The 11,611-nt window shown below is 42.7% G+C and overlaps 1 protein-coding gene across 1 annotated transcript; it reads left to right on the forward strand.

Moving 5' to 3' along the window:
* The first annotated feature begins 336 nt into the window (after positions 1–336).
* On the forward strand, positions 337–5,443 carry LOC109898448 (uncharacterized). The gene is made up of 2 exons (XM_020493417.2): positions 337–411; positions 3,076–5,443. The coding sequence occupies exon 2, from the start codon at positions 3,083–3,085 to the stop codon at positions 4,421–4,423; it is 1,341 nt and encodes a 446-aa protein (XP_020349006.1). The 5' UTR covers positions 337–411; positions 3,076–3,082; the 3' UTR covers positions 4,424–5,443.
* Positions 5,444–11,611: the final 6,168 nt, after the last annotated feature.

Here is an 11,611-nt window from a genome sequence, read left to right on the forward strand (position 1 = left end):
ATAGTGAGTCTAGTGACCACTCTGATACCGTGGATTTGCGCTCAAGCATTGCTGATGCATGCCTGATATTTTACATATCAGCTAACCACATAAATGTTATAGCAATCTGGTGCCGATGGCAACGTTCCTGACGTGGCACAGAACCGTCGCTTGATACATGCAACGTCTGAGCAGGGGAACGCAACAATTTTAACACTCTGCTCAAATGTAAAAAGGTGAACCTGCTAGCAGCATATTATAACTGGTTATAACTTGGCGGCATACACGAACATACCGGAGCGGTCTGCCAGGTTAGTGGGTGAATGTGTGACTCATTTCCTTTTCTGGAGACGTCAGTCTTCTGCTGGGCTGTAAAAGGAGGTGAGGTGGTTCAGGGTTCACTAGATCAGAGGACGGTTCACCAGGAACACGGTAAGAGAAGAATTTACTAATGCATAGATACTTTTTCTCTTAAACTCATATTTGTGTGGGAATTGTAAAATATTTAACAGTGTTTATGATCTTAGATCTGGTCTATCTGATTACAATGAGATGTTCCCTTTTCTGCTAAAGTCTCGCTTGTATTATGCGTGCGGTTAAGAATTGTACTGCACAATTCCTAACAGCGATTGAGCACTTTGAATCTTAATTCACAGAAGATATTTAACCTACAGTAGCAAAAATATATAATTTATATATACAGTAAAACACAAAATTGAGTACACCCTTCACATTTTTGTCAATATTTTTCATGTGAAAACACTGAAGAAATGACACTTTGCTACAATGTAAAGTAGTGAGTGTACAGCTTGTATAACAGTGTAAATTTGCTGTCCCCTCAAAATAACTCAACACACAAGTGAAAGTGAAAATGTCCAAATTGGGCCCAATTAGACATTTTCCTTCCCCGTGTCAAGTGACTCGTTAGTGTTACAAGGTCTCAGGTGTGAATGGGGAGCAGGTGTGTTAAATTTGGTGTCCTCGCTTTCACACTCCCTCATACTGACTGGTCACTGGAAGTTCAACATAGCACCTTATGGCAAAGAACTCTCTGAGGATCTGAAAAAAATTATTGTTGCTCTACATAAAGATGGCCTGGGCTATGAGAAGAAAATCACATTTATTTGTCCATTAAAATCACTGATCAATTTGATGTTAAGACATTGTTAATGTTGTAAATGACTATTATAGCTGGAAATGGCAATTTTTTTATGGGAATATCTACATAGGTGTACAGAGGCCCATTATCAGCAACCACTAATCCTGTGTTCCAATGGCACGTTGTGTTAGCTAGTCCAAGTTTATCCTTCTAGGCAGAGTTCCTCTATTAAGTGTCTGTGTTCTTTTGCCCATCTTAATCTTTTATTTTTATTGGCCAGTCTGAGATATGGCATTTTTCTTTGCAACTCTGCCTAGAAGGCTAGCATCCCGGAGTCGCAACTTAACTGTTGGCGTTGAGACTGGTGTTTTGCGAGTACTATTTAATGTAGCTGCCAGTTGAGGACTTGTGAGGTGTCTGTTTCTCACACTAGACACTCTAATGTACTTGTCCCTTTGCTCAGTTGTGCACCGGGGCCTCCCACTCTTTCTATTCTGGTTAGAGCCAGTTTGCACTGTTCTGTGAAGGGAGTAGTACACAGCGTTGTTCGAGATCTTCAGTTTCTTGGCAATTTCTCACCTTTTGCCTTCATTTCTCAGAACAAGAATAAACTGACGAGTTTCAGAAGAAACGTCTTTGTTTCTGGCCATTTTGAGCCTGTAATCGAACCCACAAATGCTGATGCTCCAGATACTCAACTAGTCTAAAGGCCAGTTTAATTGCTTCTTTAATCAGAACAACAGTTTTCAGCTGTGCTAACATAATTGCAAAAGGGTTTCTAATGATCATGATTAGCATTTTAAAATGATAAACTTGGATTAACTAAGACAATGTGCAATGGGAACACAGGAGTGATGTTGCTGATAATGGGCCTCTGTACGCTGTGGCAGACCAGGGGGTTTGGTCAAGACGTTTACAGAGATCAGACACGGACAGAGTATGATTTGCTCGGTTTCAAGGGTGTTTATTAAATAATAAATAAAAAAAAAAGGATAGGTCTTCCCCATGAGACCCTCCCTCTCCGGGACACAGTCTTCTGGGCTCCGGGTCTTTTAGTATCCTGTCATGCACACAAACTCCCTCATCTTAGCTCGGGCACCGTCTCCAACTACACAGAAGTCACCTTACTTCCCCGAGTCCTTCCCTGTGTGCTGCCCTTCTAGCAACTTTATGGGGCTTGTACAGCTGGTGGGCAATCAGCCCTTGAATACTCACCAACTCCCCAATCAGCTCCAATTAGTCCTGGGTGGAGAGCCCGTCGAGACCTGACACGTCCAGCAGATGGCGCCATCCCCTCATGATGTATACTCCATCTGTCACCAGGCCTCGAGTCTCCCCCTAGTGGCTGACCTGCTGTACGCCACAGCGCCTTCGTAGATATTCCATAAAAATCTGCAGTTTCCAGCTACAATGATCATTTACAACATTAACAATGTCTACACGGCATTTGTGATCAATTTGACGTTATTTTAATGGACAAATTAATGTGCTTTTCTTTCAAAAACAAAGACATTTCTAAGTGACCCCAAATTCTTTGAATGGCGGTGTATATAAATATAATATTGTCCCAAAATATTATTGTGATATGTACATTTATAGATTTTTTTCCCCCATCACTAGTGAACAAAGATGGTGACTCCCATGTACCTACCACAAAACCCTAATTTGCTAAATTTGCCATACATTGCTCTGCGTTACTATTTTTGGTATCAGCTTTAGCACAGTATACATGATCCTAATTCTAGATCCAAGTTTGAAAAAAGTTTGAAGTTTGAAAAAATGGGAAAAGTAGATTTATTGACACATTGAACCATTTTTCGCACAGTAGTTTGTGGGTCTGTGAAAGGTGCTAAAAACATCATATCTGATTTATTCCATCTTTATGCACCTTCGCCGTTGCAATCAATCAATTCCAAATGCAATCAATCAATCCATCCATTTTAAAGACTTGAGGTACTCCTGCTATCATACTGTCTGTCTGTCTCTCTCTCTCACAGGATTACCATGGAGAGAAAAGCCTTGCTTTGCATCTTCTTCTTGTTGCTACCACTGGCCTTAGTGTCTGCAGACATACCTGTCCTTAACTCAATAAGTGACCTCAGGAACATCGAGTTTGGCCACACATTCCCTCGTCATGGCCTAATGCTGCTACACTTTGTCTCTGGCGGCCTATACGTCGATAACAACGATGTACTCATACCAACGTTCTCGCCAGAAAGGGGAGACTGGGGCTTCCATTACTTCAATAACTATGAAGAACTTTTTCCACCACTGCAAGATCAGAACAGACAGGGTTACTACGCAGTCGGGAATATCAACACACCAACAGCATACCCACTCTATCCTTATGTCACTCGCAGCTACTACCTTACCCCAGGAAACTTAGAGAGGAACATGGACAGGTTAGTTGTCAGAACAAGCCCCAACAGGCCACTGTTAGAGGCAGTCTACATAACACAGCACTATCGAGGAAGCAGTGAGTATGACCCCCATAACACCTACCAAGTCAGCCCCGCCCTCCTGCGGGAGATCAGGACCGTCATCCATAACAGGGTGGACAGTGTGCAGGCATTTCTGTACGCTGCCGGCTATGATGTAGACTCCATGTTCTTCACACAGAACTGCTATGCCCCTGGTAGCACATACAAGGTTGAAGAAGCAGGCAGAATGACTCTGAATGAGTCCACTGCTATAATGAAAGAGGCAGTGGTGAATGACCACCACACAGAGTGCTATGCTGTTGTGCTCCAGGTGAAATCCACCGAAAGTGGGTACGCCCGGCTCGGATGGGCTAATGTCCCTGACAGACTACTGGATGTGGGGGTGATGCTGGCACTCTTTAATGACAAGGGAAATAATCTCTTATCTCTCTCTCTTGGCACGCGCAGCTACGGAACCTATGACAGCAACCAGTACCTTAACCACGGCCTACAGGTCAAGCTCCTCTCCAAGGACGGGTCAAATGTCTTCATAATCGGGCCTCGGTATGATGACGCAGACAGGAAGGTTCCTGTTGGCATAGAGGGTTATGACGCCAGTCTGCAGCTCTACACTAAAGGCACCTATGCTTGCGCTCGACTGTTCATCAGTAAGACCTTCACCGATTGGCAGACTGATTTCAATTACTCGTGGGTTGGATTCTACTCCAATCACAACTATGCTAGTGATTCTTACGATACTTACGAGTACGCTGTCAGATTCACTAAGCAGGATGACACAAACATAAAATATGATATATATTCGTATGTGTCTAGTTTGTCCATTCAACCTGGAGCTCAAGCTCGATTCTTCCTCACGAAAACATACGATAACATTCTGGCAGAAACTACACCATGGGAAAGGTAAAAAGGTGTCCGGAAGATTGCTGGTTTTAGTATTAGTGTCTCCAGCCATGAGCGAGGTACTTTACCTATCAGACTGTTGAACAAAAACAGTCATTTAAGGAGAAACCAGCAGAATCTTACAACACTTGGAAAGAAATTGGAAAGCAACAGTGTAAATTTAAAGCACCCAACAGAGAACACCTCAGTCATGTGATTACCAAAGAGCCCAGTCTCCACCGCTTACACAACACCACACCATCTCCGTGGCGACAGAGCAGCCAATCACCATGCAGACGGCAGTAGAGAGCAGACAGGATTGGACACATCTGACCCTTCTGTAACTCAGAGACTGATTAGACGACTACTAAAATATGTTTTGTCTCAGGTAATAAGATGGAGATGTAGGGAGAGGATGAGTGAATGAATCAAAAGGCGTAAATCGGCATAATGCCCTGAGGTAGTTTATCTACCCTGAGCTACCTGACCTATGATAACTTCATAACTGCAATTGAACAAACTACCCTGACCAGACCAATCGAGAACTGATGTCTGTAATGTTTACATGTCAAATGTTTGTATTGTCTACTGCCGTTAATTGTGGTACAGGTTTTCTATATAAATTGTAAATGATGTTTTGTTGTGTTCATGGAGCCCAGGAAGATTAGTGGTCGTCATGGCGTCAGCTAATGGGGATCCCAATAAAGATAAAGATAAATAACATTGTGTTATATTGAAGGCCATGATTATCAAGATTAGTAATGGATGGGTAGATTTGTTTGGGCTGGTTAGACTCACATTCTAACAACAGAGGAGCAGAGGAGGGCCAGCAGTATTTTGACTAGGGTTGCAAAATTCTGGGAACTTTCAATACGTTTTACAACAAAATATAACGATTGAAAGATTGTGTTTGTAAAATGTGTATGTATGCACTGAAGGTTATTAATATGTATAAACTGAAGGTAGAAGCATGAGTGTTATTGTTTATTAGTTTACTCCAATTGGGGGAAGGGGGTTTGCAGGGGTTAATAAAGGTATATTCTAAAACAAAGTATGCATATGTGTGTATGTATTTATGTGTATATGAATGTTTCTGTATGCATATACATAGTTTGTTAACAAGACATTTGTGGAGTGGTTGAAAAACGAGTTTATGACTCCAGCCTAAGTGTATGTAAACTTCCGACTTCAACTGTATATATATATATACAGTCATTAAAACTCATTTTTCAACCACTCCACAAATTTCTTGTTAACAAACTATAGTTTTGGCAAGTCAGTTAGGACATCTACTTTGTGCATGACACAAGTAATTTTTCCAATTGATTCCTTCACTTATAATTCACTGTATCACAATTCCAGTGGGTCAGAAGTTTACATACACTAAGTTGACTGTGCCTTTAAACAACTTTGAAAATTCCAGAAAAAGATATCATGGCTTTAGAAGCTTCTGATAGGCTCATTGACATAATTTGAGTCAATTGGAGGTGTACCTGTGGATGTATTTCAAGGCCTACCTTCAAACTCAGTGCCTCTTTGCTTGACATCATGGGAAAATTAAAAGAAATCAGCCAAGACTTCAGAAAAAAAAACTCCACAAACGCCTGAAGGTACCACGTTCATCTGTACAAACAATAGTACACAAGTGTAAACACCATGGGACCATCCAGCCGCCATACCGCTCAGGAAGGAGACGTGTTCTGTCTCCTAGAGATGAACGTACTTTAGTGCGAAAAGTGCAAATCTATCTCAGAACAACAGCAAAGGACCTTGTGAAGATGCTGGAGGAAACAGGTACAAAGGTATCTATATCCACAGTAAAAATTAGTCCTATATTGACATAACCTGAAAGGCCACTCAACAAGGAAGATGCCACTGCTCCAAAACGCTATAAAAAAAAGGCAGACTACGGTTTACAACTTCACATGGGGACAAAGATGGTACTTTTTGGAGAAATGTCCCCTGGTCTGATGAAACAAAGATAGAACTGTTTGGCAATAATGACCATCGTTATGTTTGGAGGAAACAGGAGGAGGTTTGCAAGCCGAAAGAACACCATCCCAACCGTGAAGCCCGAGGATGTCAGCATCATGTTGTGGGGGTGCTTTGCTGCAAGAGGGACTGGTGCACTTCACAAAATAGATGGCATCATGAGGTAGGAAAATTATGTGGATATATTGAAGCAACATCTCAAGACATCAGTCAGGAAGCTAAAGCTTGGTCGAAAATGGGTCTTCCAAATGGACAATGACCCCAATCAAGCATACTTCCAAAGTTGTGACAAAATGGCTTAAAAACTATTGGAGTGGCCATCACAAAGCCCTGACCTCTGCGGGCAGAACTGAAAAAGTGTGTGCGAGCAAGGAGGCCTACAAACCTGACTCAGTTACACTAGCTCTGTCAGGATGAATGGGCCAAAATTCCACCCAACTTATTGTGGGAAGCTTGTGGAAGGCTACCCAAAACGTTTGACCCAAGTTAAACAATATAAAGGCAATGCTACCAAATACTAATTGAGTGTACGTAAACCTCTGACCCACTGGGAATGTGATGAAAGAAATAAAAGCTGAAATAAATCATTCTCTATACTATTATTCTGACATTTCACATTATTAAAATAAAGTGGTGATCCTAACTGATCAAAGACAGGGCATTTTTACTTGGATTAAATGTCAGGAATTGTGAAAAACTGAGTTGAAATGTATTTGCCTAAGGTGTATGAAAACTTCTGACTTCAACTGTTTGTATGTATGTATATATATATATATATATATATATATATATATATATATATATGTTTATATATGGGTATTGTTATGGATATATATATATATATTCCCCAATATATGGGGGATTGGAAATGATGCAGACAATTACATTGATGGAAGCAGCAATCTTTAGAATATTAGAGCTGATCCAAACCTTATAATTGTATTTTTTTAAATTACAAAAAAAAACACACTTAAGAATCCCAATTTGTAGATGAACATGTCGACCCATTGTCTAAGTATCCACCATGAGTAAAGTAAATTGGTCAGTCTATTAAAGATACTCTAATTTGTGATGAAGTTGCACTGGCTAAATAACATAGCAACTGTCTGGTGTGTGTGTGTGTGTGTGTGTGTGTGTGTGTGTGTGTGTGTGTGTGTGTGTGTGTGTGTGTGTGAGTGTGTGTGTGTGTGTGTGTGTGTGTGTGTGTGTGTGTGTGTGTGTGTGAGAGAGAGAGAGAGAAACAGATCAATATTGTTGACAAGTTTATAATAGGCAAACTCAACCCTTAGTCTCGCTGCCAACATTCCCTTCAGCATTCCCACCACATCCACAGACCCCTGTCCCCGAATACTGTTCTTTCGGGTCTTCCATATCGCTAATGTTGCTGCCCCTAACACAAAATTAAGCAACACAACTATACACCCTTTTGACTGAACCTGTACTTTGGCCCAAATATAGACAGTTGGGAAGAGAAAACCTCTCCCAACGTTGAGAACCAATCAGTGATCAGTTCAATCATCCCGAACAACCTGGGACACAGTAAAAACCGATGTGCCAGAGTTTCAGACTCAGCACAGAATGGACACCCCTCCCCAACAGTAGGGTCCAGGTGTACCAGGTGTACCAGATGCATGTTGGTGGCTATAGCCATTGGAGGTCAGCTGTTCTCTTATCAATAGGCAGTTTGTAGAGGCACCTGGACCAAGCATACCACCTCGTCGATTTTACCCCTTCCAGGGAAGAGGCATGGGACACCTTTACACATATTCTGTACATGGCCTTCTTTCCCACCTCCTTGAACTCCCCCAGCTCCGGGGTATCGAAGGAAAGCAGCATCCCCACGTCCTCCTCGAATGCCCCCATCGCAGCACTAACAATCAGTGCAGGGAACACCTAATCCAGACCCTCCTTCCATCGATCAGAATTGGAAGTATCAGTCACATACTGCAGATGAAGCACTGGCAAGGAGTCGCAGACCTCAGTGATGACCTTCCTCAGTAGGCGAGATGATCGGAGCCCAGTTCCTCCAACGATCTTCTCCTGCTCCGCATCAGATGACTCAGCTTGGTACATCGCACACCTAACAGGCATGAACGTAGGCTAGCTGAACCCAGAACACGGCACTGGATGGCAGTGTTGTGAAAAAGAGGCTCTTCAAAAAGCCACATCCCTGGTGGCGTGCAGGCCTTACGGGACTTGACAAGGACTCTCCAAGCCTGCATAACAGACTAATAAAAAAGAGTCAGGCCAGGCAAATCCCCCCCCCCCCCCTCCAGCTTTAAGAGGAAAAGGTGCTTGTCTAAGCCCAAACAGCCCGCTCTCCTCATCAATATGTAGGCTGTTTCGACCCAGCTAGAACCGTCTCTGTACAACAATCTCTGGGATGCTTGAAGCCGGTGGCAGGTACAGGGCTGCAGCTTTAATCCAGTGTTGTCCAGACCAGAAGAAATTGACATGGGTCCTCTGAAGCTCTTGTATCAGACACCTTGGTGGCTGCAAAATCATTAGTCTGTGCCACAGGGTAGAGGCAGCAAGAGTATTAGTTACCAGGACCCGTCCCCTATAAGACAGCTGGGGCAACACCCATTTCCATCTCTACAGTCTGGCACACACTTTCTCCAATACACCCTCCCAGTTCTTTTTCTGAAAGACATCACAGCCTAGAAAAAAAAACAAAGTCTTCATCCCATCTCTGCCCCACTGAAGCCCCCCTGGTAACCCAGGAGCGGACCCCGTCTGAAGCCCCCCTGGTAACCGTGGAGCGGACCCCACTGAAGCCCCCCATGTAAACGCGGAGCGGACCCCGTTTGAAGCTGACCTGCCCACAGAGCTTCACTCTTTCCCCAATTGACTCTAGCTGAGGAGGCCCCCTCATACACCTTTAAAGCGTATGAGAGAACTGTAACATCCTCACCCCCTGCATACGCAGACAGTGCTATCGTGGAACCCTTCATTACACCTGGCACAGAGAAACCAGTAAGCTTCACTCTAAAAAAACAAAGCATTGGTTCAATCGCCAGACTATATAACTGCCCTGAAATTGGGCATCCCTGCCTGATGCCCCTTTGGACAGGGATGGGGCAAATAAAACTACCCCCCATCTTCACCATACACGAGGCACTAGCATACAGTAAATTCATCCAAGACAAAAAAACATCCCCAAACCCAAAGGCTTTCCTCGTTTTAAACAAGTACTGGTGGTCCACACGATCAAAAGCCTTCTCCTGATCCAAAGAAAGTAAACCCACATTTACATCAAACAGTTTACAAATGTCTAAAACATGTCTTATTAGAAACAAGTTGTCAACAATAGAGCGATCAGGTACACAGTAGGACTGGTCCTTGTGGATCAACAATCCCAGATAAAGCAACAGGTCTCCAATTTTTTATTAGAGCCTCTTTCATGCACTCTTTCATGCAGAAACAACCTCAGTTCATGTCTCTTGTCCTGTAAGTTCATGACTAGTCCAGGGTCGTTCTGAGTGAGCAGCTTCAATTCAATAGACTTGATATCCTGTTCAAGGGCCTTGATCGTCTCTTTAACTTCAATTTGAGACAGAGCAGTATACTGTTGACAAAATACTCGTATTTGTGCCTTCCCAACCTGCCACCATTGTCTCAAGGACTCAAAATTCCCTTTTGTAACCTTCCATTTTTCCCAAAACAACAAAAACCTGTCACAAAATATGACATCATGTAACAATTTAACATTAAAATACCAGTAAGGTGATGACCTTCGTGGACAGGACAAGTGAATATCAACAGTAACAATATGATGATCAGAGAAACCCACAGGAGTAATGGCACACTTTCCAACCCCACTACAGCATTGCTCAGATACATACATCCTGTCTAACCTTGCTGCACTGACACGACCTTCATTATTTTTTTGCCATGTGTACTGCCTAACTTTTGCATTCCTTACTCTCCACACATCCGAAAGCTCAAATTCTGTTAATAGGCCAGACAGGCAATTGGCTGACCGCAGGTGTGGTTCTTCAGCGGTGCGATCAACAGTAAAATCCACTGTACAGTTCCAGTCACCCCCTAAAACCATACACCCCTCTTGATCACACTGTCTTAAGGTTTCCTTTATTTGATCAAATATAGCAATACGCTCTGTACCCTCATTAGGAGCATAAACATTTAAAAAACTATTTTAAAAAAACATAACATCCACCTTGACCAATAAAACCCGACCTTGACAATCTCTGTTGTAGATACCACAGTCACCCCTAAACCTGAGGAAAACAAGATTGCCACCCCAGCACTGAAATTAGTAACGTGACTGAGTACATGTTGCCCCTCCCACCACATACCCCAGTCAACTTCATTAGCCTCATCACTATGTGTCTCCTGTAGGAAAACTACATTAAGCCTTTTCTGTTTTATTACTTCTAATACCCAAGCCATCTTATTCCTGTCCCTTCCCCCATTAATATTGAGAGAACCTACCCTTAGTACCTCCATGTAGAAAAGAGAAAAGAAAAGCAGAAGAAACCACAGAGAAACCAAAGAGAAAAAAAGACACCCTATGAAGCATGATCATCATTATTTGAATCTTCTCTTAACCTGACCACGTTTCCCACCACCTTTTGCTGCTGCAACAGCAGTAATACATTTCCTCAAGTGAAACCGCTTCTTCTCACTCAATTGGTCTAACCCCACAGTCTTCTGTAACATCACAGCTGACCTCACAAACTTATCAACATCAAAATAATCTGCCAATTTGACAGATTTCCCAAAAGTCTGATCCAGAAACTCATTTAACTCCTCTAGATCATAAATTGCTCACCAGCTGCTATCATATCAAAAGAGATATCCATATCCTTCTCCTGGTCCTCAGCTGAGGCCACAGACAACTGACTCTCTACCACATCCCTTTCAACAGTCCCCACTTGCACCCCATCACTCGTACCACGATCAACAAGACACTCTTCTTTAAGAAGTATGCCATGCTCAACCATCCGATCAACAAGACACTCTTCTTTAAGAAGTACGCCATGCTCAACCATCCGATCAACAAGACACTCTTCTTTAAGAAGTACGCCATGCTCAACCATACGATCAACATGACACTCTTCTTTAAGAAGTACGCCATGCTCAACCATACGATCAACAAGACACTCTTCTTTAAGAAGTACGCCATGCTCAACCATACGATCAACAAGACACTCTTCTTTAAGAAGTACGCCATGCTCAACCATACGATCAACAAGAC

Source organism: Oncorhynchus kisutch, linkage group LG10 (assembly GCF_002021735.2).
Source record: "Oncorhynchus kisutch isolate 150728-3 linkage group LG10, Okis_V2, whole genome shotgun sequence".
Lineage (NCBI taxonomy): Eukaryota > Metazoa > Chordata > Actinopteri > Salmoniformes > Salmonidae > Oncorhynchus > Oncorhynchus kisutch.